This window comes from Rattus norvegicus, chromosome 3 (assembly GCF_036323735.1).
Source record: "Rattus norvegicus strain BN/NHsdMcwi chromosome 3, GRCr8, whole genome shotgun sequence".
Classification (NCBI taxonomy): Eukaryota; Metazoa; Chordata; class Mammalia; order Rodentia; family Muridae; genus Rattus; species Rattus norvegicus.
In genome coordinates this window covers 57,625,400-57,650,609 of record NC_086021.1, presented here as the reverse complement: position 1 = coordinate 57,650,609, position 25,210 = coordinate 57,625,400, and the positions used below count along the sequence as shown (strand labels likewise).

At 43.1% G+C, this 25,210-nt stretch overlaps 1 protein-coding gene across 1 annotated transcript in view; it reads left to right on the top strand.

The window, feature by feature from the left end:
* The first annotated feature begins 6,694 nt into the window (after nt 1–6,694).
* The window catches only part of Stam2 (signal transducing adaptor molecule 2), a 46,359-nt gene continuing 27,843 nt past the window's right edge, over nt 6,695–25,210 (top strand). Inside the window, exon 1 of the mRNA NM_001012085.1 lies at nt 6,695–6,840. Within this exon, the coding sequence (NP_001012085.1) occupies nt 6,801–6,840 (40 nt within the window). The 5' untranslated portion in view covers nt 6,695–6,800. The remainder of the gene's footprint in view (nt 6,841–25,210) is intronic.

Below are 25,210 nucleotides of genomic sequence, written 5' to 3'. Positions count from 1 at the left end.
ATGAGGCATCCTCACTTGGGCCCTATAGCTTGTTGACCTTTTTGAATTCTGTGGACTGTATCTTGGGAATTCTGTACTCTTTTGGGGGGGGAGCTAATATCCACTTATTAGTGAGAATGTACAGTGTTCTTTGGATCTGAGTTTCCTCACTCAGGATATTTTCTAGTTCCATGCATTTGCCTGCAAAACTCAGGATGTCTTCATTCTTAATAGCTGAGCAGTATTCCTTTTTGTAAATGAACCACATTTTCTGTATCCATTCTTCTGTGGTGGAACATCTGGGTTGTTTAAATATTTTTATTAATTTTTATTTATATGAGTAAACTATAACTGTCTTCAGATTCACCAGAAAAGAGCATTGGATCCTATTACAGATGGTTGTGAGCCACCATGTGGTTACTGGGAACTGAACTCAGGACCTCTGGAAGAGCAGCCAGTGCTCTTAACCACTGAGCCATCTCTCCAGCCCTATCTTGAATCTCTTAACATAATTACTGATCCTTTACCTGTAGAAAGAGATGTTTTGCATACAGAGACTGCTGAATTTGTACCTGATAACTCAGTGTTAACTTTGTTATTTATAACTTTGTTATAGCAGCAAGTCATCAGAAGTAGAAACTATCCATTATATATATTAGTCATATTTAGTATAGGTTTGCTCAGTCCATTAGCTCAATAAAATGAGGAAATTGACCAATTAATAATAGAAAATGTGTTAGAAGCCTCCAGATTTCATGAGCAATATCTTATTAATGGGAAAGGTTTAAAAGAAAATTTTTTCTATCACTTGACAAGCCAAAACAATAATAAAAAAAAGTCCTATATATTATCTATACAACCAAACTCCATTGCCTGCTGGCAGTAACTCTAGCAGTACCAAAAAAAATGACTTCTGGCAGATGGAAGTTTTTCATTTTCCAGAATTTGGGAAAAAATTATATACACAACACCATTGACACATATTCAGGGTTCCAATGTGCAATTGCTTTAAGTTCCAAAATGGCTGATTGTGTAGTCACACATTTATTTGAAATAATGGCAATTATGTGGATACCTGCACAAATTTAAACTGACAATGCTCCCACATATGTGTCCAACAAGATGACGCAATTCTTTGCAGATTATATTATAAAGAATGTTGTTGGAGAGCCAATGCAGAGCCTGGACAACCATCACAGAGACTGGACAGAGAACACTGAAACACAATAAATGTTATAGCTAGCTTTTTAAGAATGAACCAATTTTTCACCCTTGGCCCCCAAACAGGAATTCTTTGCCCCAATTCAGCAGGAAGCAATTATATAAGAAGACTGTCATCCTGATCCCTTAAGCTGGGATGCATGGTTTTGGTCATTGATGTGTTCTGGTTATCATCATCTAGGGTGGTAGGTTGTTTTGTTTAGTTATTGTATGTTGATAGAAATTTAAGGTGTGTTGCTTAATGATTGTATAGTGATAGATATTTTAGGTTGTTTTGTTAGATTATATTGTACATAAACTGTTCAAGGTCTGATGTAAAGTTCTAGTTTTATGGTTCTTATAGTTGTTTCTATTGTATATAAATTGATAGAGAAAATGACATTTTTTTTGTTTTAAACAGAAAGAGGGCTATTGTTATGAGCCAACAAGCTAATAACTAGCATGTGATCTTCCTGAGATGGGCCCACCTTGGGTTAAAATCTATAATGAATTTTGCTCCGGTAGACAAGCCCCTAGAGAAATTCATTTTAGAAAAGATTCTTGCTAGTAATATGCCTTTCCTGTTATTATCAAATATATATATATACATATATATGTATATATATACATACATATATATATATATATATATATATATATATCTCACTAGGTATTATCCCACCCTTTTGAGTAGCTCTCTGCAGAACAAGAAAATGTACTGGCTTGTAGTGATGCTCTATAGACAAATAGATAATTTCTTAATTCTTAATGATGATTCTATGAGAATTCCTAAATCTATAGCAATTATTAAGCTCTTTTAATAACACTGCTATTAAATCCTTTCTGATAGTCAAAACTGCAATGGGAACCCTGCCAGTATTTAGTGTCAAGAATTAATTGCTTCTGAGTTAGCAAACAGGATCTACCACCCAGAGCATATTCCAAGAAGTTATAAATCCATTAACTAAGGTCATAAAAAGGGAACTAACAAGTTACCATTGGTGACGGAAGTAAAATATTGACTGGGTTTATCTATACAAAATTTCACTAATATCTTGCTCACATAAGTTACAGTTTTTAACTCTCCATGAACCTGCGAAGCTGGTGACAGGTGATGAATGTTTAGTCAGATAATAACACCTAATGGATATGCATGTAAACATTCTCTGTTGTAAACTTATTTATGATTTGGATTTATGTGTAAACTTGTGATGAACTTTTTACCATGTTATCATGTATTCTGAAAGATGTATAAGTGCTGAGGACAAAGAGAGGAATCAGAACTGAGCTGAGGATACTTTTTTTAGACAACTTTTTATACAGGACAGAACTGAGCTGAGGACACTTTTTTTTCAGACAGAACAGCACTCAAGAGCAACTTAGAAGGTCTTTTCTTCATAGCAAGGGAGGTTTAGTCTGAAGTTAAAAAGCTTTCTTCTTACAGACTTGGGTTTCATTCATTTAGCAGTAAAAGCCTTTTCTTTCTCTATGCAATAAAGATTGGAACTCATTTTCATTTAGAATGAGTGAGTTCTTTCTGCACTGGTGCTTGGTCTTATGCTCCATTTATATATTAAGTATGGATGTGTGTGTGTGTAAGTATGTAATTATGAGATAGCATGAAAGCTGGACCCAACTCATTGATGGAAATTTAAGAAATGTATATGCATGAATCTATATATGAATTTATGTGTTTAACCCCTATTTGCTTGTGTAAAAGTTTTTCCTTCTGCAAGTGTGATTCTCTTTTCCTGATTCAATAGCAGTTTACTGCTCCAAACTTTGCATCTGGACAAAAAGGGAAAAGGCTCTAGCAATTAATGCTTTACTTGATACCCTGGTTTATTATTATTATTTTATACTTAACTTTTTTTCTTGCCTCAACTTTATTTGTAAAAATAGCATAGGTAGGATACTGGTCATCTGCAAATAGTGTGTAGGTAGGTGTGTCACAGCAGTCCATCTGCCTTCTCATTGGCTGCAGCCATTTCTATGGGGCCTTCACAAGAGTCTGGACACCCTTGGGAGCCTGAGCAGGAGCTGAAGCCTGGGCCTTAGCTGGAGCTTTGGCCTCTGCCTTGGTTTGAACCTTGGGCTTTGGTTGGCAGAACCTACGACCCTTGGCCATGTGACTTCGAATCGGCTTCCCAAGCTTGGGGTGAGCCATGAAATCCAGACAGTTGAGTTTGTGGCTGGAGTCCTTTGGTGTCTTAGGCTTGATGGCCTGAGGCTTCACAAGGGCCTTGATGGCCTCTGTGTGTGCACTCACTGCCTTGCATTGTTGGCCTGCATCTTCTTCAGGCCTTTCTTGTTGTGCTTCTTGGCAAAGTGCATGTTCCTCAGAAACTTGGGGTCAACTCCCTTAAGAGATTTGTATCTTTGTGACCAGGGTTTCTTGATGCCATTTCTGTGCCATTTGTGGGACTGGTTGTGTGTGGTGTGGTTCTTGGACTTGGCCATATCTGCACAGTAACCTTCAGTTCCTGCAGTGTCTGGGACCAGAAGGAAAAAGAGCAATACCCTGTTGTTTTATGATGAGGTGTTAAATGCCAGAGACTGCAGTTTCTGGCCTCAAAGGGATTCAGGCAGGTCAGCTACAGCAGTAAAGTAACTTGGACTTAGGTAAGTAAACATTTTATTATTATACAGCAATCCTAAACATCTTGTAAGACCAAGTCTTACCCCCACTGATGCTCTTTCCTCCAGTGTGAAGAAGCAAACAAGAAAGAACAAATGCTGGGGGTTGGCCCCTGGCAGGGTATGAAGTGAAAATTTCTGGTTTCTTTGGAGACTCGGATGTGTCATGTGATGTGTTTCTGGAAACTGTCCTGTGAGAGGCTGTTTTTACTAAGGAGCAGACACGTGAGAGGATGTTTTGCTGAGAACAGTCAAGTGGTGTTTTTCTGGAAGTAGCTTGGGAAAAGTACTTGTGCTGTTTTGCTAGAGCAGATGCTTGAGAGAACATGTGATGATAGAAAGGGTATAAATATAATTCAACAGACATTGGATGATCCTGTGTGGTATTGGTATGCCTTACCCTTCTTTGCTGGATATCCTTTTTTGTGACTTCATAAAAATGCATCAAAATACTTCTGGTGGTGTTCGGGCAGCTTCCTGTTGTTTCAGTGGATTCTGGCCTATTGGAGGAGACTCTCAATTTCTTGTGGTTTGATCTGCTGTTGCTGACTCATGAATGGTGTTTGTAAGTGGATCAACCCTCGGTTAAGATGCTTAAAAAAAAAAAAAAACCCAGTCCATTAACCTGCAGATGTTCCTGTCTTATTTGTGGACCTTACTTTATAGTAGATAATGTGTTAAATTCAGATGATTTCACATAGGAAGAATCTATTATCATCTCCTTATGCTAGAGGTTGGAAAATAATTTCTTTCTTTTTTTTTTTTTTGGAAAATAATTTCTGCTTGCTTAAAATGTAGATGTGTGGGGCAATCTTCCACTACACAGTGAATTTGAGATCAGCCTGGGCTACAGAAGATCCCTATCTCAAACCTGAAACAAGAATCCATATATAGATAATGAAATGTTGAAAGAATTCTCAAAATTTTAAAAAGTCATTCAAAAACTGAAGTCCTAGAAGGGCCCCTACTTCAACGAATGGCTGAAATTGACTAGTAGCCGACAGCTTCAGTTTAAAAATATTTAATTAATCACAGGTGTCTTAGTTAGGGTTTTATTGCTGTGAGCAGACACCATGATCAATGCAAGTTTTATAAAGGACAACATTTAATTGGGGCTGGCTTACAGGATCAGAGGTTCAGTCCATTATCATCAAGGTGGGAGCGTGGCAGCATGCAGGCAGGCATGGTGCAGGAAGAGCTAAGAGTTCTACATCTTCACCCAAAGGAAGCCAGGAACAGACCGAGCATCCTCAGGCAGCTAGGAGGAGGTTCTCCAAGCCCACTGCCACAGTGATTCACTACCTCCAACAAGGCCACACCTTCTAATAGTGCCACTCCCTGGGCCACACATATGCAAACCATCACACCAGGTCTCACTACACAGATCTGTCTGGACTGTAGTCTATATTGTGGATAACTATATAGATTCACCTGTCTGTACCATCATTCCTAGCTATAAAAATCTTTTAAATTAAAAACAGAAATTATGTGTTTGCGATGTGTGTGAGTTGGAGGGTTCGTGCTCAGGATACTGCCAAAGTGTGGGGGCAGGGGATACCTTTCCCGAGTTCGTTCCATCCCCCCTGGCTTCTGGAAATTGAACATTACTCTTCAGGCTTGGGATAGGACGCCGTTTTACAGTCAAGCCGTTTCATTGGCTCAAGGTGTCAGCTTCAGATGTGGGCTTTTCAATTCAAAAGTCAGGGCTACATTCTAAAAGCATTTATCGATCGACTTCTTGCCGGATACTGTGTTTTAGATTCTGGGTCCGCATAGTGAACAGAACTCATGGAATTTATAATCTAATGAATAAAGATACTACAATTATCTGTACCTTGGAGAGTGATAAATGATAGAAACAGATACGAGCAGGATGGAGAAGTACAGGGCAGTGTATTGCAGGAAGGGTGTTTGTACACTTATTTAAATGCTGGAGCCAGTGGGAACCTGAGTTTATGACTCTTATAACTAAGTCATTATAAATGTTTTTGCACTGCAAAGCTTGAGTGTACTTCACTCAAGTGCTGGGATTAATGGCGTGGGCCACAATACCAGGTATTAGATGTTTAATTTTATACTTATGCATGTGGGTATGGGACCATAAGTGTAGATGCTTACAGAAGACAGAAGAGAGGTGTCAAGTTCCCTGGATCTAGGCATTCAGGCTGCTCTAAACCCTGCCTCCCCAGTATACGAGAATCTAAGCAGCAAGCGCCCTTAATTGCTGAGCCACCTCTCTAACCCCTTCATTCGTCTTTATATTCCACAGTCCAAACTGTGTTTTCATGCAGGAGAAATGAGAAGCAAGGAGTCTCTCCGTAACCGCTTTCCAGGGTGACTATTTAGGCTTGTTTAACCGAAGGATCCTATGAGCATCTTCAACCCAAGCGGCAATTCTCAGCACCTCTCATAGGGCAGCGGCTCTGTTTCCATAGCAACCAAGACGCGGAGCGGGTTCGGGGTCGGAGTAGCAAGACCAGACCTGGCACCCAGGAAGTACTCGGATAAGAGAGGAGCGGCTGGCATAGCCTGGGGCGGAGGAAACGACATTCCAGAGCCGCGCACCTGGCCTCACTTCTCTGGATCTGCAGGCTCTCCGGCCTCCAGCATCTCCAGCTGCCACAACTTCCGGCCTCGAAGCCCCTCCCCCCGGCTCCGTGGCTCTCCCGGGTCCTCACTGCGGAAAGGTGACTGTGGCGGCTGCCGTGCCTGATCAGTTGTCGGACCAGGGGCTGTCGCGTCCTTGGAACAGCAGTGAGGCCATTACAGGGTGCTAGCACTCAGCGGAGCGTTCTGCGGTCCCGCCGACGGGGCTGGGGCAGAGGCGCCCAGGCGCGGAGCACGCAGGCGCGCGCGGGGCAGGCACGGCGGCGGAAGTGAAGGCACGGCTCGGCCAAGCGGTCTAGGAAGCCGCGGCCGGTCGCCCAGCGGGGGCAGTCGGAACCCCGCCAGACCGTCGGGATTCAGCTCCCGTTGCCGGCGCAATGCCTCTGTTCACTGCCAACCCATTCGAGCAAGATGTGGGTGAGTGCGGTGCCCGGCGCGCTGGGTGCTGGGGAAAGTGGGCGGCGGCCCGGGTGCCTAGGAACCTCGGCAGAGAGCGAAGGGGCGGCGCCGTTCTCGACGGCGGGGGGCAGCCTCGGTGTGTCTCTGGCTGGGCCAACTCCTGCCTGCTGGAGATTGGGGTACGGGGCAGGGTTGTTCCCGGCACACAGAGCAGGAGTGGGGAAAATCCAGGTTCATTGGAGGCTTAAGTTGTTGATACAAACTTCCTGCTTTCTCCCGAGCTAGTTAACACCCTTCCCTTTGGAAGAAAGTGCAGTAGTGTGACACCTTGTTTGCTGCCCAGGGCAGTCTCGAACTAGAAGCCTAGACTTACTAGGATTAACTTGCACCGCTTCCGTAAGCACACATCTAAGTCCTGGTGGTTGCAGTTTCAGTGTTTATTGACTGTTGTGAAGGTGCTGCGAGAGCCAGGCTCAGAGAATGAAAAGGAAAACTCCCCGAATCTTTAAATAGCCCAGAACAACCGCTGTTAGTTGGAGTCAAACTTTACTCTGGTAGCGCATGTCTTTCAGAATGAGAAAAAAGATGGATAGGGTACGACTAAATCAATAATATCAACAGTAAAAGCACTGGCTAGCACCATTTTTTGTGGTAGTAGTTAACAGGCTTCTAGTGAGGTTTTTGAGATTTAGAAATTTCCAGTCAAACAAAAGTTTAGCAGTGAGCAACCAGTTTGTTCAGTTAAAATTTCTGCTCAGTTACGAAAAGACTAGAAAGTGCTTCATCTTGTTAGAAGTCTCAAAATCAGGGGTTGGGGATTTAGCTCAGTGGTAGAGCACTTGCCTAGCAAGCGCAAGGCCCTTGGTTCGGTCCCCAGCTCTGAAAAAAGAAAAAAAAAAAAAAAAAAAGAAGTCTTAAAATCATGTTCAGATCAAGTGAGTGTCTAATCTAATTATATAGGAAGCATGTTGAGGCTTAGTCACTGTTTAAGGAATAATTAATTGTTCTTTTGTAAGGATACCTACGTGAGACATTGGACTTTTTGAGTGTTACTGGACTAATTGAGTTTTGAGACAGAGTGGAGTCTCTATACAGTCTCGGCTGGCTTCAAATTCCTAAAACCTCCGTCTTCGTACAGAGAATTGTGGGATGGCGGGTCTCGGTGGGCCTCCGCCCTGATTGAGACCTGTGCTTCTTACTGTTAGTGTAAACACTTTCGTTTTGCTCTAATGAAATGAATGTGAAGAAGCCAAGTAGAAGAAGTTATGTTATTTTTCTTTATTAGTTTGTTATTTACATCCGTGGGTGTTTTGCCCACATGTTATATTTATCACTTGTACGCGGTGCCTAAGGAAGCCAGAGGCCAGTGGCAGATTACCTGTGACTGGAGTTACCCACAGTTGTGAGACAGTTGTGAGCCGCTGGGTGGGAGCTAGGAGGAGCTGGGAGGAGCAGGGAGGAGCAGGGAGTGCTCTTAACCAAGCCATCTCTCTAGCCCAAGACAGGTTATTTAAAATATAAAACCTGTGAACTTTCTTTATTTTTTAGAGATAGGGGTTTCTCTGTGTAGTCCTGGCTGTCCTCGATCTCTCAGTAGATCAGGCTGGCCTTGAATTCAGAGATCCAACTGCTTTTGCCTCCCAAGTGTTGGGATTAAAGGTGGGTGCCACCATGCCCAGCTTAAAAGCTGTAAACTCTATCCTCAAGGGAAAGTTTCCTAGAAGCCTGCTGTTTTCTTTTTTTTTTTTTTAATGTTTTTTTTTTATTTATTTATTCATTTATTATATATAAGTACACTGTAGCTGTCTTCAGATACACCAGAAGAGGGCATCAGATCTCTTTACAGATGGTTGTGAGCCACCATGTGGTTGCTGGGATTTGAACTCATGACCTCTGGAAGAGCAGTCGGGTGCTCTTAACCGCTGAGCCATCTCTCCAGCCCTTTTTTTTTTTTTTTTTAAACATTTATTTATTATGTATACATCATACAGCTTTCTGCCTGCATGTATGCACCTGCAGGCCAGAAGAGGGCACCAGACCTGATTATAGATGGTTGTGAGCCACCATGTGGTTGCTGGGAATTGAACTCAGGACCTCTGGAAGAGCAGACAGTGCTCTTAACCACTGAGCCATCTCTCCAGCCCAGCCTGCTGTTTTCTAATTGGAAACCTTCTGCTGTAAATATTAGGAGCTGCTCTGCCCCGTTTACTTTTCTTCACATCCTCCTCGGTAGTTTCTGAAATCTTTGCCTCACAGCTTAGTGTAGTTTCCTTAGGCTCTGGACTTCAGACAGAAGCAAACAAACAACAAACAGAAAACCTGGGTAGATTATTCCATGGGCTGTGAAATTTGTTTGAGCCCTCTTAGCTGAATGCAACCAGAAAAGAAAATGGGACGACATTCTGAGGAGCTCAGATTGCTCTAAAACCAGTATCAGGAAATTACGTGTTTTTCGGACCTTAAGGACTCTTAATGTGAAAGAGTTAAGTAATGCAAAGCAAGCCATTAGCTGATTGAGCATTTTACGGCAGTATCTTTATTACTGTAGTCTGTGTGTGTATTACCTGTGTTCACTCTTCATTCAGCCAAAATGCATGGGATGGTTACTGTGGATCAGGTGTTGTATTATGTTCTGCAGAGACAAAAATGAGTACGTATGCTGAGTTTTTGCTCACAAGACACTCGAGTCTAAGGAAGGACACATGTTCCAGTAGATAGTCGTACTGTAATGTGTACTGTAATATGATTAATGTAGTTTGATAGATATGGGGAATACTTATCCCCTCCACTCCTTGACTACAAGTTATTGTCTCTGAAGTCAAGACAAGCAACTCTGTCAGGTAGTTCCCAAGATAAAGGTCGCCATTGTTCTTTCCTTCCCTGACAGTATTGCTTCCGTAGGAAGCAGCCACAACTATCATTATGTACAATAGAGCACACACTAGAGGTTTCCAAGGAGAGAAGATCAACATGGAGGACGTGGGGGGAAGACGGAGTGACTGGTGTTAAAAGGAGCCAATACTGGCAATCCCCAGAGAAGCACTGCCAACATGAAGTTCAGTCCCTTTGTGACTTCCGACTACAGCAAGCAAGCCTGTGAGAGGAACTTAAGTGCACCTTCTCACATTCGGAGGAAGCTCGTGTTTCCCAAGACAGAAGGATAATGCTTTGGCCTATCCACCCACAGTCGGAGGATGATGAAGTTCAGGTTATACGAGGACAGTGCAAAGGTCAGCAGGCTGGCACAGCGGTCCAGGTGTGAAGGAAGAAGCATGAATCTCCTCGGTTGATTGGGAGAAAAGGCTAATGGCACAACTGTCCCTGTGAGCATCCACCCAGCAAGGTTGTCATCACCAGGCTAAGGCTGGAAAAAGTTTGCAGACCTGCAACGGAAAGCCCAGTCTAGCCCAATAGGAAAGGAAAAGGGCAAATACTGAAAAGATTCAGGAGCAGAGGCAGTTCATATACAAGCCTACTTTAAAGACAGCTTAAATAAGGAAGGGGGGGGGTGCTATTTGCTCAGATTCAGTACCAGACTTGTGTGACCTTTGGTGCAGTCATTGCTAGGCTGTTTTATGCCCTAACCCCACTGCTTGTTGCTGTACCTTTTCTTTTCTTCTTTGCTCAAGCCAGGCACTCTCTCTTTCTTTCTTTCTTTCCTTTCTTTCTTTCTTTCTTTCTTTCTTTCTTTCTTTCTTTCTTTTCTTTCTTTCTTTCTTTCTTTTTTTTTTTTTTGTCTAATAGTCTTTGCTCTGGGCTGTTTATCATTCATTGCTAAGCGTTTGTGGGAGCTCGTGGCAGAGGAGGCTACCTTGTTGAGGCAGAGTCTCTTGTTTCGACCTCCCTGTGCGCTCGTCAGTGAGCCTCTGGCGTCCTGGGACAGTCTTCCAAAGGCGTGCTGTGCTGGGCTGTGTACCACCGCGTCTGGCTCTCGGGCTTGCGAAGCGACTGTTTTCATCTGCCGAGCCACCTTCCTGGCTATTATTTGATTTTAATCTTGAGATGGGGTCATAATATGTGTCTTGGTCTGCCCTGGAACTCTCATGTAGCCTTGCCTGGCCTTGAACTCGAGGTCTTGCCTTAGCTTTCTGAATGCTGGGCACTTGGGTGTAAGCTGTCATGCCTAACTATAAATATTTGTGTTTTCATTTGCCATCCCCACCCATTCTTTTTTTTTTAAATATTTATTTATTTTATGAGGGCAGTGTAGCTGTCTTCAGACACACCAGAAGAGGGCATCAGATCTCATTACAGATGGCTGTGAGCCACCATGTGGTTGCTGGGAATTGAACTCAAGACTTTTGGAAGAGCAGTCAGTGCTCTTAACTGCTGAGCCATGCCTCCAGCCCATCTCCACCCATTCTTAAAGACACATGTGTTTGTACCCTAGAAAGCCAGATTTTAATTTTACTCCAGAAAAATGTCTCCTGAGAAGGACAGTTGATGTGTGACCGTCCCTCTTTTTGCTTTTGTCGTTACAATACCCTGACAAAAGGCAACTCAGGCCTTTCAATCAATATTACTGCAACAGAAATTTGTAAGGAACCTCGATGTAAAAATAGAAGCATTCCGATAATACAAATGGATTATGTACATTCAAATTTATAACATTTACTTAATTTAGTCCTTGAACATATGCTTGTTATAATCTTTAAAAAAATTGGTTATGGATGAAGATGGCTTTATTTATTAGTAATGTAATTTTCCCATTCATTGTTTTGCTTGCATGGTTCCAGAAATACCAGTACTTTCAGATAGTTTGAAAGTTTAATTAATATCTTTGATGTTTTCTTTAAAATGTGAACTACTTTGAGCATAAAGTATAAAACACAACATGAACTCCATCCCTGCCAGCCAACTCTGTCAGTTCCTAATACCATGACACATTTGATCTTTTTAAAGAACATTCAAGATGCCGTTGAATATATTCTTAGCAGCTGTCTTTTGATAAATGTGTATATTACATAACATAGAAGTATATAGTGATATATACATTTTTGTGTGTTTTCAAACTTTGTAAGAGTATTTTTTTTGTCTGCAGCTTTTGTCATATACGTAGTTTTCACATGTTGTTCATATTGAGGTGCACTGGCTATATGATATTCTACTGTATGATTACACCACACTTTTTATGTAGTGCCCTACATATGGGTATACTTACAGTTTGAACATAAGACAGGAGGGTGAAATGAAGGTTTTCTACATTCAGGTTATAGAACAGGTCATAGAAGTAGTGTTTGATGTATCACACATTTTTGTTTGAATAAGGGCCTTAAGACACACATGTGGTGCATGTCTGTGACACCTGTCCCTGGAGGCTGAGGCTGTAAGGTCACTTCAAATGTGAGGGCAGCGTGCTCTGTATATATAGGAAGTGTGACACCAACAGAGATGCAGAGTGAGCTCTGTCCTTAAACAAGGAAGCCCTTTGGAGGCATTCTTTTTATCACTAAGAATAGACCTGGCAGATGTGTGACATAGAATGTCACACCCTGGCTAATAGACAACTTCAGCTGTTTGTCATCTAGACATCCATATGAAACTTAAGGGCTTATTTCCTCTTTTCTTTATTTCCTATTACTCTTTGCTCCATGGTCGCCCTCTTTCTTTACCTTTCTCTTTTCCTTTCTGCTGTGGGTCTGACAGTCTCTCATGTGTCAGAAAAGCTGTCTCCCACTCTGCTATATCCCTGTCCTCTTTCCTCAGTGCTTGCCTTCTGTCCCTAACTCTGACATCTGCTTAAAGATGGTCTTGGTCGGTCGGTCTCTCTCTTTCTCTTCCAAAACTCCTGAGCTCAAGGGATCCTCCTGCCTCACCCTCCCAGGTAAGCTGGAGGCAAGAGCCACTGGTGATTTTTTTTTTTTTTAAATTTCCAGTCACACAGTGTTTTTGTGTAGCCAGGCTGCCCTCATAACCTGGCTGATCTTGACCTTGGAGCACACCTATATCAGATTCTAGTGCAGTCTCCACCGTGCCCACTCAGTTATAATCTCTTAAAAAATAATAGTTTCTATATTCCTGATCACATGTATCTGTGTGTGGATATGAGCATTTGAGTACATGTGCTCTCAGAGGCAACAAGACGGCATCGGATCACCCTGTGGGGCTGTACTCCTAGCAGTCGCAAGGCACGTGTCCTGGATGCTGGGAATGAACGCGAGGCCTCTGTTAGAATAGTGTTCATTCGTTTTCTTGTTTGTTTGTTTATATCATTTTTGAGATAGATTCTCTCTATGTAGCTCTTTGGCTGTCCTGGTACTCACTATGTACACTAGGGTGGCCTTGAACTCAGTGAGATCTGTCCCTCCTGAGTGCTGGGACTAAAGGCATGGGCTACTGTGTCTTGCCGGTTACTATATATTCTTAACCTCTGAGCTTCTCTCCAGCCCTGAGTAACAAGGATTTTGAATGTAATTTAGCTAACAATTTCTTTCCTAAAATAATCACAGTATTAGCCAGTATTGCCAACCTTCTTGCTAAAACAAGTACTGTTCTAGAAACCAGAGACATTTAGAATTGCTTATACGTTCTTTCCTCTCAGCCTTTACTTAATTATTTTTGTTAGTTTACATTTTTCTTTAGATTTATTTTACATTTTGCCTGCCTGCGTGCGTGTGTACCATTGCATGTCTGGTGCCTGTGAAGATGAGAAGAAAGCATTGGATTCCCCTGAAACTGGAGTTGTGGATGGTTGTGAACCATGGTGTGGTGCTAGGAACTGGACTTGGGTCCTCTGTAAGAATAACACTGCTCCTAAACACTGAGCCACCTCTCTAACTCCCATATTTTGTTGTTTGGAGAGAGGATCTTGTATGACCCAAGCTATCCTGGAATCTGAGGGCAGCCTTGAACTTGCAATCTTTCTGTCTTTTGCTCCTTCCCAAGGGCTGGGATTGCAAGTGTGTACTACTACCCCCATCCAGCATTTCCGTGTTAAGACTAACTCTCACATTGCCTGCTGGCATCGTCTGCTTTCCCAGGCATTGTAAACATTGCTGCCCTCTTATAAAGTGCCCCTAATGTTGTTTTCTTAATGGATTTATAAGTGCCAGTGCTTGAAGGATAGGCACCTGTGTCCCTGTACCATCCCGTGGAAACAGTTCTGTTAAATTTCCAGGGCCTTCATTTGATATGTAATTGAGGCAATATGAAAATGGAGTGTCCTGTAGGGTAGTTCTCTTTGGGACTGACTGTTGATGCAACTCAGGCTGCTTGCTCACCAATGTGACACTTAAGAAGGCGTGGCCTGGGGGGCTGGGGATTTAGCTCAGTGGTAGAGCGCTTACCTAGGAAGCGCGCAAGGCCCTGGGTTCAGTCCCCAGCTCCGAAAAAAAGAACCCAAAAAAAAAAAAAAAAAAAAAAGAAGGCATGGCCTGGACTTATGACCCATAGCTACTGTTTGCTTAGCACAGACACATCCTATGTTTAATGCACGGCAGCATAACAGAGTAAAAAGGCTTGAAGGAAGCAATGCTGATACAGGTTTCTAACACTGCTCTGCTGTGTCCTTAATTCAGTGTCATTCCTGACACACCTGCTCACTGCGTTTTAGCCTAGGCTGGCTTTGAATCCCAAGGTCAAGAGATCTTCCTTTCTTAACTTCCTGAGTGCTGGGACTATAGGTCAATGACAAATGCCCAGCATTATGGGCAAGGGAGGCCACAGCAGGGTGAGTTTTGAGGCAGGGTCTCATCTTTTGCTGATCTCAAACGATCTTCCTGTATCAGCCTCTCAAGTAGCTGAGACTTTAGGCGTGTGCCACTGTGTCTTGCACGTTTAATACAATTTTCATTTATTTTTTTTTTAAAGATTTATTTATTTATTTTGTATATGAGTACACTGTAGCTGTCTTCAGACACACCAGAAGGGGACATCAGATCCCATTACGGATGGTTGTGAGCCACCATGTGGTTGCTGGGAATTGAACTCAGGACCTCTGGAAGAGCAGTCGGTGCTCTTAACCACTGAGCCATCTCTCCAGCCCAATTTTCATTTATTTTGAGACAGAGTCTTGCAATGTAACCTAGGCTGGCCTTAGACTCAGGATTCTCCTGGCTAACCCTCCTGTCTTCTGGGATTATAGATGAGTGCCACTTCAGCTTTCAGTATAATGTTTAAATGAGTTAGTGACACATACTTAAGAAGTTAAGGCAGGACAACTTTTTTTTTTAAATATTTTATTTTTTATTTATCATATATGAGTACACTGTAGCTGTCTTCAGACACACCAGAAGAGGGCATCAGATCTCATTACAGATGGTTGTGAGCCACCATGTGGTTGCTGGGATTTGAACTCAGGACCTCTGGAAGAGCAGTCAGTGCTCTTAACCTCTGAGCCATCTCTCCAGTCCAGGCAGGACAACTTTTAACCCATGAGTTCAGGGTTAGCCCAGGCCAAAATACAGCAAGATGATATGCTCCTCCAAAATTATATTGGATAAGGAGACTACAGAACCAGTGAAGTGGTTCTGCTGGTAAAGTGTTTGCCAGCAAGCCTGATACCTAAGTTACATTCCTGGAACCTACATGGTGAAAGGATAGAGCCAAGTCCCTCAAATTGTACTCTGACAAGCACAGACCTACTATGGCACATGCCTGCCCTCCCCCAGTGAATGTAAGTAAATGTGAAAATGTATGTGGAGAAGCTTCTCTTGAAAACCTGCGTATGTCCTGAGATGTGTTAGTGTAACTTACAAAACCTGGAGTATTAGAAATACTACTAACATTTGAGGACGTGGAGTGGAGTGGGGGGCGGGGTAGGAGTGAGTGCACAGATATGCAGTGTGTGTGAACGTGCATGTGAGTGCATTCGTGCGTGTGCCCAAGTGTACATGCCCGTGCTCAGGTAGATGCATCAGGTGTCCTGCTCTATCACTTGCTCCCTTGGGTGGTCTCCATTGAAACTGGCTGGTGACCGACAAATCCCAGTCACCTTCCCGTCCCTCTACCCCCATTACAGGTGCACATTGATCACGCCCCACATCTTTTATAGGCACTGGGTGTCTGTACACAGATCTTCATCTTTCTTCAGTCCTAACTTTTTCTAAACTTACTATTTGATTAGCTCAGAAATATTGCCTAATAATTAATAAATGTTCATATTTAGTATGGGAATTGAAGGTCATTGTGACAGAACACAGGGCATAGTCCTTTGCCCCAGCAATTTTTTGGTATTCTAAGGTGTCCATTTACTTAATTTATTTTTTTTTCTTTTTTTCGGAGCTGGGGACCGAACCCAGGGCCTTGCGTTTGCTAGGCAAGTGCTCTACCGCTGAGCTAAATCCCCAACCCATTTATTTAATTTAAGCCCACTAATATCAGTTTCATGTCACAAATTTGTTATGGAACAATGTTATGGTTTTTGTTATTTTAGCTGTATCATCTCATTGTTTTATTTATCCTTGAAGTTAATTATAATTTTTGCTTATTTTGTGTGTGTTTGTGTGTGCTCACACATGTCTGCACATGTGTTTGGAAGCTAGAGGTTAATGTTAAGTGACCTCATCTATCCTTCGCCACCTTAGTGTTTTAAATGGAATCTCGGACTGTCTGTAGAATGCACTGATTGGGCTAGCTAGCAAGGCCTGCCTGTTCTCCCTTCCTGCCTCGCCAGTGATGCACTTGGCTTCCGTGTGGATGCTGAGGACTTACTTCCTTACTCCATTTTAAATTGCCAGCAGTTTACCAACGGAACCATCTCCCCTTTCTCAGTTACTTGGTGTCCTGAGCTAGTGCCTCAAGGCTGTTCTCAAACCTGCTGTGTAGGTGAGGCTAGCCTTAAACTCTTGCTGTTCTGCCTCCAAGGTGCTGGATGTAGAAATGAGCGTGTTTGTTTTCTAGGGTCCTCCCCTGAGAGTATTCAGAGGGCATTCTGGCAGAATTGGCCAGCTGACAGAGAATTTTCAGGAATGTGAGATCTGCCTCTGGATTCTTTTTTGTCTTTGCCCTTTTGGTAAGTGATTTAAAGTAATAAAAGGCAAGCAAATGATTTTGAGTTTTGCTGATTTTTCTTTTATCTGCCAAACTCCTTAGTGTCTGGAAAAAAATGTTGGTTGATCACTAGATGTGGAGGAGGATGGATGCCTTTAATGCCTGGGTTCAGGTGGCAGTGGATCTCTTGAATTTAAGGCTAGCCTCTTCTATAAAGTGAGTTCCAGGTCAGTCAGGGTTGTGCAGAGAGTGTTACACCTTGTCTGTTGTGCACCAGGAGGAAGGGGAGAGAAGACATCAGTGGGCTCGTGAGATAGCAAAACCTGTTATTATTCCCAGCACACAGCAGAGTCGCTGATTGATCAGGGCCACCAGACAAGGGCTCTGGAGCCTGACTTCTTCTGGAAGCCTTGAGTTGGGGCTGAAGTAGAGTTTATAAGCACGAAAACCTCCAGCACCTGGGCCAAGTTACAGTTAGAATTTTTACCTATCAGAACTCAGGGACTAGGGACTTTCCCAAGTGTTCCATCATTGTCAGCTGATGTCGAATGTATCTGTTTTGCCCAGCCAATTAAATTCATTTGTTCTTTCTGTTGTTAGGAACAGGCATTATGCTTTTTGGGTAACTACTGTTGCTTAGAAAGGGGGTTGGTAGTTTAGGTAAAATGGAGTCTGAGGTCAAAATGGCAGTACTTAAGTTTCTTTTGTCTGCTCCCAACTTGTCTTAAAAAAAAGAAAAGGATGATGTGACAAATGAACAGAAGAGCAGCAGAGCAAGACCTGAGGAGTGTGTGTCACGCGTGTGCATCTGTGCATCTGTGCGTCTGTGCCTGCGCAGGAGTGTGGGAGCTACGAGCCAATCACGTGTTGTTCTCCACCTGGATTTTTGAGGCTGATGTTCTTAATGAACATGGAGCTCAGAGAGAAGGCTGTGTGTGCTGCCTGGTAGCAAGCTCCAGGGACCTTTCTGCCTCTACTTCCCCGGCACCCAGCATTACATGTGGGCGCTACATATCTGAATTTAGGTCATGTGCGTGCGTGTGCACGTGTGTGCACGTGTGTGTCTGCACGCATGTGCACGCACGTGAGCACATTGCTTGAGTGCGTGACTACCCACTGAGCCATCTGCCCAGTGTCAAGAATATTCAGTGTGATGAGCAAATAGAGTTAATCATGGTGTCTTGCTTGATTCCGTGTGGTAGGATTTGTCCTATCCTGCATTTTTTAGGATGTTTATGCGTAGGAAAATTGAAAAATAACTTGGGAAGAATCTATTTGGCAATTTTGAACAAAAAGTGTATGCAGAAGTCATTTTAATAGTAGTGCTTCAGAGCCAGGCACGGTGGTGTGCGCCTTTATCCTTGTACTTTTCGGGCAGAAGCAGGTAGGCCTTCTACATAGCAAGTTCCTGGACAGGGCTAACTACGACCCTGTCTCAAACACTGGATGGAGCCTTATACTTGGAGCACACCGCCATCCAGAAATGTTTTGCTGTATAACCCATGCTAGTTGCTTTTCTGTGTCTCAATTTCTGTGTCCACAAAGTGGAGGTGCTTTTTGGCTGAGGAGTGATGATTTAGCAGATACAGAATGCTGAGAAGCTGTTAGGGGCTCTTACCATCTGGTCGGTACCCCGCCTTAAGTACCGCTTCATCTTGAAGTGTGTGCACAATGCACAGTTTTGTTTTTAATTTAGCTTTAAAAAAAGATATGTTTTAATTATATGTGTGTGAGTGCATGGCATGCATGTATATTCCAGGTGGCTGTATGCTTTCAGAGGCCAGAAGAGCCGTCAGATTCCCCTCCCTCAGCAACTGTAGTTGTGTGCTACAGTGAGTCAGTGGCATGGGTTCTGGGAAACAAACGTGGTCCTCTGGAAGAGCAGCAAGTGCTCTTAACCACTATTCTAGCTCCTAAATTTAACTATGTAAGAGTTGTGTGCTTTAGGGGTGGGGATATAACTCAAGTTGGAGAGTGGGTTTGATCCCCAATGCTACATAAGTCAATGGTGACACACCTTGTCAACTCAGCACATTGGAGGTGGAAGCAGGGAAGCTTGTTGTCCACAGCTGCCTCATAAGAAAAAGAGGAAGAATTATGTAGTCTGGAAACTTAATAGTACTAAACAATCATAGTGGCACAAGCATACACTGTTTACTCATAAATCAGGAAGATACATTTGTCTTACTATCTCAGGTAATTATAGCGAGCTGTTTCCAAGGAGAGGACATGGAGAGGACATGTAACAACCTTGGAAGGTGGACCCTTAGGGAAGAATTTCTCTCATTAGGGGTCCCACTGCTTGAAAGTATTAACACTAGTTTTTATTTAAAAAAAAGCAAAGAAAAGAAAAACTCTGGGGCTGGAGAGATGACTCCGCCATTAAGAGAACTTACTACTTTTCCTGAGGATCCAGCATCAACTTGGCAACTCACAGCTGCTCTATTCCAGTTCCAGAGGATCCATTGCCTTCCTTGGACCTCTATGGATACTATGCGTGCATGTGGTTACACATACATACATATATGAAGGCAAAATACACATAAAATATATATCCTAAAAACAATTTCCAAAGCCTTATGTAGGCTGGTGCTAAGGCTCATTGGGTAAAGGTGCTTTCTGTACAAGCTTATTAACCTGAGTTTGATCGCTGGAACTGATATAAAGGTGGATGGGGAAAACCAGTTTCGCAGAGTTAACCTCTGACCTCCAAGTATGCACTGTAGTTCATGCACCTACATCATGTACATACATACCAAAAAGAGCATTCTTTAAAGGTTCAGTGGCTTACAGGCTTACACACCTTTAATCCTAGCACTTAAAGGCAGGCCTCTGTAAGTTCAAGGCCAGGGCCAGCCTGGTCTACAGAGTGAGTTCCTGGACAACCAAAGCTTCACAGTGAAGTCCTGTCTCAAAAAGCAGCCAACAAACAAATAAATAAAGCCCATGTCCGAAGCCCCAACTCTACTAGGGATCATGATCTCAGTTCTGCTCCAGTACCTGCCTGCATGGACTAACCCTCTGAAACTGAGCAAGCCCCCAGTCAAAGGCTTCCTTTCATAAGCATTCCTTGGTTATGGCCTCTTTGCAGCAGTAGAACAGTAACCAAGACCAAGTTGGTACCAGTGACTAGGATATTACTGTGATAGGCTTAACCATGCTGCTTGTGGTGGACTGTGGAGTGCTTGTGTAGATAGACAAGCGGTTGAATGCTGTGAGGGGTTTAATGGATCCTACTGATAGGAGCATGGAAGACAGTGTGCTAAGAGCTTGTAAGTTACGACAGCCCAGCCCATTTTCAGAGGGCAGGATATGAGTGAGTGGCCTAGATACCATCCTGGTGATAGCTTGGCAATCTGTGGCTGCTCTTGGCTCTTGTCTGAAAGATCTGCCAGAGGCTGTATTGGAGAGTGTTGGATTAATTGTGTTAGCAGAGGAGATTTTAAAGACAGCCTAGTATTGTCATGGGGTTACTAGTAATTGCTCTAATGCAGATCTATAATGAAAAAGAGCCAGCTGGACAAACAGAAAGGCAAAGGGTACAGTTTGAGGAGCACCAGGAAGTGTCCTGGAGCTAAGTCCTGTGCTCAGAGAGATAATGTTTAAAGAAAAGCCTGATGCTAAGTGAAATAAAGGGAGTGGTAACTTCAGGGTAAGACCCCCCCAGCTAAGCCTCCAGTTTGTGAAAAGGAATTAAAGCTAGGCTTTAATGAGGGAGCCATCCACAGCAGAAAACTGACGCAGATGTACTTGAAAGAGAGGGTCCAAGATATCTCCAGCCCCCTCAAGCAGGAGAACTTGTCAGAGACCAATGTACCTGGCCTGGAACTCACTGTGAAGTCCTGGCTGGCCTGGGTTTCAGCAATCCAATCAGTGCTTGCCTCTTCAAGAGGGCTGGGGTCCAATCTATTTGGAGTTCTGTAGGCTTCTAGTATGTTTATGGGCATCTCTTTCTTTAGGTTAGGGAAGTTTTCTTCTATGATTTTGTTGAAGATATTTACTGGTCCTTTGAGCTGGGAGTCTTCACTCTCTTCTATACCTATTAACCTTAGGTTTGATCTTCTCATTCTGTCCTGGACTTCCTGTATGTTTTGAGCCAGTAGCTTCTTCCATTTTACATTATCTTTGACCGTTGTGTCCATGTTTTCTGCCCCTGAGATTCTCTCTTCTATCTCTTGTATTCTGTTGGTGATGCTTGTATCTATGGCTCCTTGTCTCTTCCTTAGGTTTTCTATACCCAGGGTTGTCTCCCTTTGTGTTTTCTTTATTGCTTCTATTTCCATTTTCAATTTGTTCACCTGTTTGGAAAAGATCTTTACCAATCCTACATCTGATAAAGGGATAATATGCAAAATATACAAAGAACTCAAGAAGTTAAAACTCCAGAGAGCCAAATAACTCTATTAAACAATGGGGTACAGAGCTAAACAAAACATTCTCAGCTGGGGATTATTGAATGACCAAAAAGCACCTAAAGAAATGTTCAACATCCTTAGTCATCAGGGAAATGCAAATCAAAACAACCCTGAGATTCCACCTCACACCAGTGAGAATGGCTAAGATCAGATACTCAGGTGACAGCAGATGCTGGCGAGGATGCGGAGAAAGAGGAACACTCCTCCATGGTTGGTGGGATTGCAGACTGGTACAACCACTCTGGAAATCAGTCTGGAGGTTCCTCAGAAAATTGGACATTGAACTACCTGAGGACTCAGCTATACCTCTCTTGGGCATATACCCAAAAGATGCCCCAATATATGACAAAGACACATGCTCTACTATGTTCATAGCAGCCTTATTTATAATAGCCAGAAGCTGGAAAGAACCCAGATGCCCTTCAAGAGAGGAATGGATTAAAAAAATGTGGTACATCTACACAGTGGAGTACTGAGTAGTACTCAGCTATCAAAAACAATAACTTCATGAAATTCATAGGTAACTGGAGTGAACTAGAAAATATCCTGAGTGAGGTAACCTAATCACAGAAAACACATATGGTATACACTCATTGGTAAGTGGATATTAGCCCAAAAGCTCAAATTACCCAAGATGCAATCCACAGACCACAGGAAGCTCAAGAAGGAGGACCATAATGTAGATGCTCCCACTCCTTCTTAAAAAGGGAAAAAAATTATCCATAGGAGGGAACATGGAAGCAAAGTTTAGAGCAGTGACTCAAGGAACATTCAGAGTCTGCCCCACATGTGGCCCATGTATATACAGCCACCAAAACTAGATAAGATTGATGAAGCTAGAAAATTATGCTGAAAGGGACCGGATATAGGTCTCTCCTGAGAGACATATCCAGAGCATGTCCAATACAGAGGTCAATGCTAGCAGCAAAACACCAAACTGAGAATAGGACTCCCTTGTGGGGAATTAGAGGAAGTATTGAAAGAGTTGAAGGAGCTTGCAACCCCATAAGAACAACAATGCCAACCAGCCAGAGCTTCCAGGGACTAAACCAGTACCCAAAGACTATACATGGACTGACCCTGGACTCCAACTGCATATGTAGCAGAGAATAGCCTTGTTGGGGCACCAGTAGAAGGGGAAGCCCTTGATCCTGCCAAGGTTGGACCCCCAGTGCAGGGGGCTATGGTGGGTACAGTAAGGGGGATGTATGGGGGGAATACCCATATGGAGGAGGGGGAAGAGAGGGGTTGGGGGCTTATGGACAGGAAACTGGGAAAGGGAATAACATTTGAAATGTAAGTAAAGAAATATATCTACTAAAAAGTTAAAAAAAAGAGAGTGCTGGGGTTAAAGGTGTATACCACCATGCCTGGCTCTGATATATAATATTTTAATCATGATAAAATTTTGTTGCTTTCTGTAACTGTCTTTTTTTTAAATCATATGATTTATTTATTATTTACTATGATATTGGAAATTGTAAGGCATGTTGTGTTTGGGCTGTGGGTTTAGGCCCATTTGTAAAATACTTGAGTAGCATGAGTAGAGCTTTGGGTTCAATCCCCAGCAGTGCACAAACTGGGTGTGGTGGTGCCCACCTGTAATCCTACCAGGGAAATAGAGGCAGGGGGATGAGGCTGAGGATCATTCCTGGCTCTGGAGCAGGTTTGAGGCCCATTTATGCTATAAGACAAACCTCCCCATCCCCTTCCCCCCCCATCCCACCCCCGTCTCTCCCTCTCAAATGCATTAAGAGGGCTAACTGTATGTACTGTAGATGGTTTCCAATTTTAATAGTTCATACTCACTTAATAAAAGATTTAAACTATGAATTAATTTATAAGCAGTCCTTATCATTTAGTTCTAATACATTTGTATTTAATTAAAATGATTTAATTTAGCAATACCAATACAGTAACAATAAGCCTTGTGCTACACTGGACATAAAATGTAGAAGAATTTGCTGCGATTTTAAACTGCAGAACTATTAGCTAACACTGTGTAAGGGATTTTCTCTCACTCCCCTACTCCCACCCCCACCCCTTTTGTGTTTTGCTTTTGAGGCAGATACTAATTGTATAGCTTTGGATGGCCTGGAGTTAGTGTGTAGGGTAGACTATCCTTGAACTCACATGCATCTACCTGTCTCTGCCTGTAGTGTTTTAAATTATCCAGGGCTGGAGAGATGGCTCAATGGTTAAGAGCACTGTCTGCTCTTCCAGAGGTCCTGAGTTCAAATCCCAGCAACCACATGGTGGCTCACAACTATCTGTAATGAGATCCGATGCCCTCTTCTGGTGTGTATGAAGACAACTACAGTGTACTTATATATAATAAATAAATCTTTAAATTGTCCATTTTCTGTCTTTTTGTTCCACAGTAAGCTTTAAAGCCCAATACAGTTGAGGTTCTGATTATTTGCTTGTTTAAAAAATATTATAACTCCCATTCATTTTTCTTAACCCTGTATTTGCATTACTAGATCTGCTTTTTAAGTCTGAGGACTTTGCTGTTTGTACTGCTTGCAGGTGATGTTAGGGCCGCACGTGTGCTGGGTAAATGCTCTGCCACAGAGCTGTATTCCCAGGCCCTTCCGAGTTTTCCAATTGATACCCATCTTAGTTAAGAAATTGCATTTTTATAGTCCCTGGCTTCTGCCAAACATGTGCTCTGCTCCTTTATTATGGTCACCTTTGCCTTGAGTTCTTAGAAACGTGTATAGTAACTTCTTTGAATTGTGCTGGTATGTCTTTGTAGTGACTCTGGCTGCATCTGTGGAGTGATCATCGTGGATGTGGTACTTTTTAATATGCTAGATGCCACATTTACTCTCTGTTCTGTCGGGCAGTTATATTAATGGATGATCTTGAAAGTCTTGTTAACTTGGTCGTAATTTTGATTTTGGAATTTATATTCTAAAGGACTCTTGTAAGACGTGGCCTTTTGGGGCTTCCAGCTGAGTGTATGAAATGTTCCCTTCACTTTTTGTTAATCTGCGTAGGCTGCCTTAACAAAATGCCATGGTCTGGGTAGCTTATGTAGCAGAAATTATTTTCTCAGTTCTGGGGACTAGAAGTCCAAGGTCAAAGTGCCAGTAGGGTTAGTGTCTGAGAGCTATCCTTGGGTTGCAGACCACTGCTTTCTAGCTCTGGAGTGACTCCGTAAAAGGACACTAGTTTTGTAGCTTCAGGTCTCCATCCTTAGGACTCCAGTTAACTTCGTTAGTGGCCCCATCTCCAGATCCTGCCATCCTAGGTTTAGGGCGTCAGCATACCAATTCCACTGAGCTAAATCCCCAACCCTATGGCTTCCCGTTTTAAAGGCAGGACAACTCCCAGTACAGTAAAGGCTCTATTAGATCTCTGCTGCAGTTCGTGGACCGTGCATGGGCCATCACCTTACCCAGGCCCAGCTGAGCCCTCCCTGGGACCTGCCTGTGCTCAGAAGGCTTCTGTCTTGGTGCCTCTCGGCTTCTGCACTGGGCTGGTCTTGGCCTAACACTCCCATGTAGGACTGGGGGCCATCATGAGGCTTCCTCCACACTTCTCTGCCTTCAGCCGCCCCAGAACTGCCAGCCCGTCCTCAGTTCCCACAGCCGTTGTCTCACACCTTCCACCTTGCTTACAGCTGGTGTTGGAGGAGTAGCCAGTCGATGCCAGGCTCTTCGTCCAGCATGGGAGCCAGAGACTGGTCACGAGTTCATATTTGCAAACAGGAGGCGGAGCGCTAACGATTTCTTGGCGAAGCTCTGGTTTACACAGTTGAGTCCCATTACTGATACAGCCTGTCGTATTAGTTTTATGGGTAGACTTGGATGCTTTTCAAAGCCACGCTGTGAACATAATGGACTGTGTAGAGGAGACTTTTTGTTCCTTGTAGGCATTGAAGGAGTGATTCTTAGGATATTGTTAGAGACCTTCTGAACTGTTTCATGGTGTATTTGAGGTTCTCTATATACAGTAATCAAAGCCTGGTGATGAAGTGTCATGACTTACACCCACCGAGCTCTGGAAGTTCGCAGTTAGGCCCCAGGCGGGCTCTT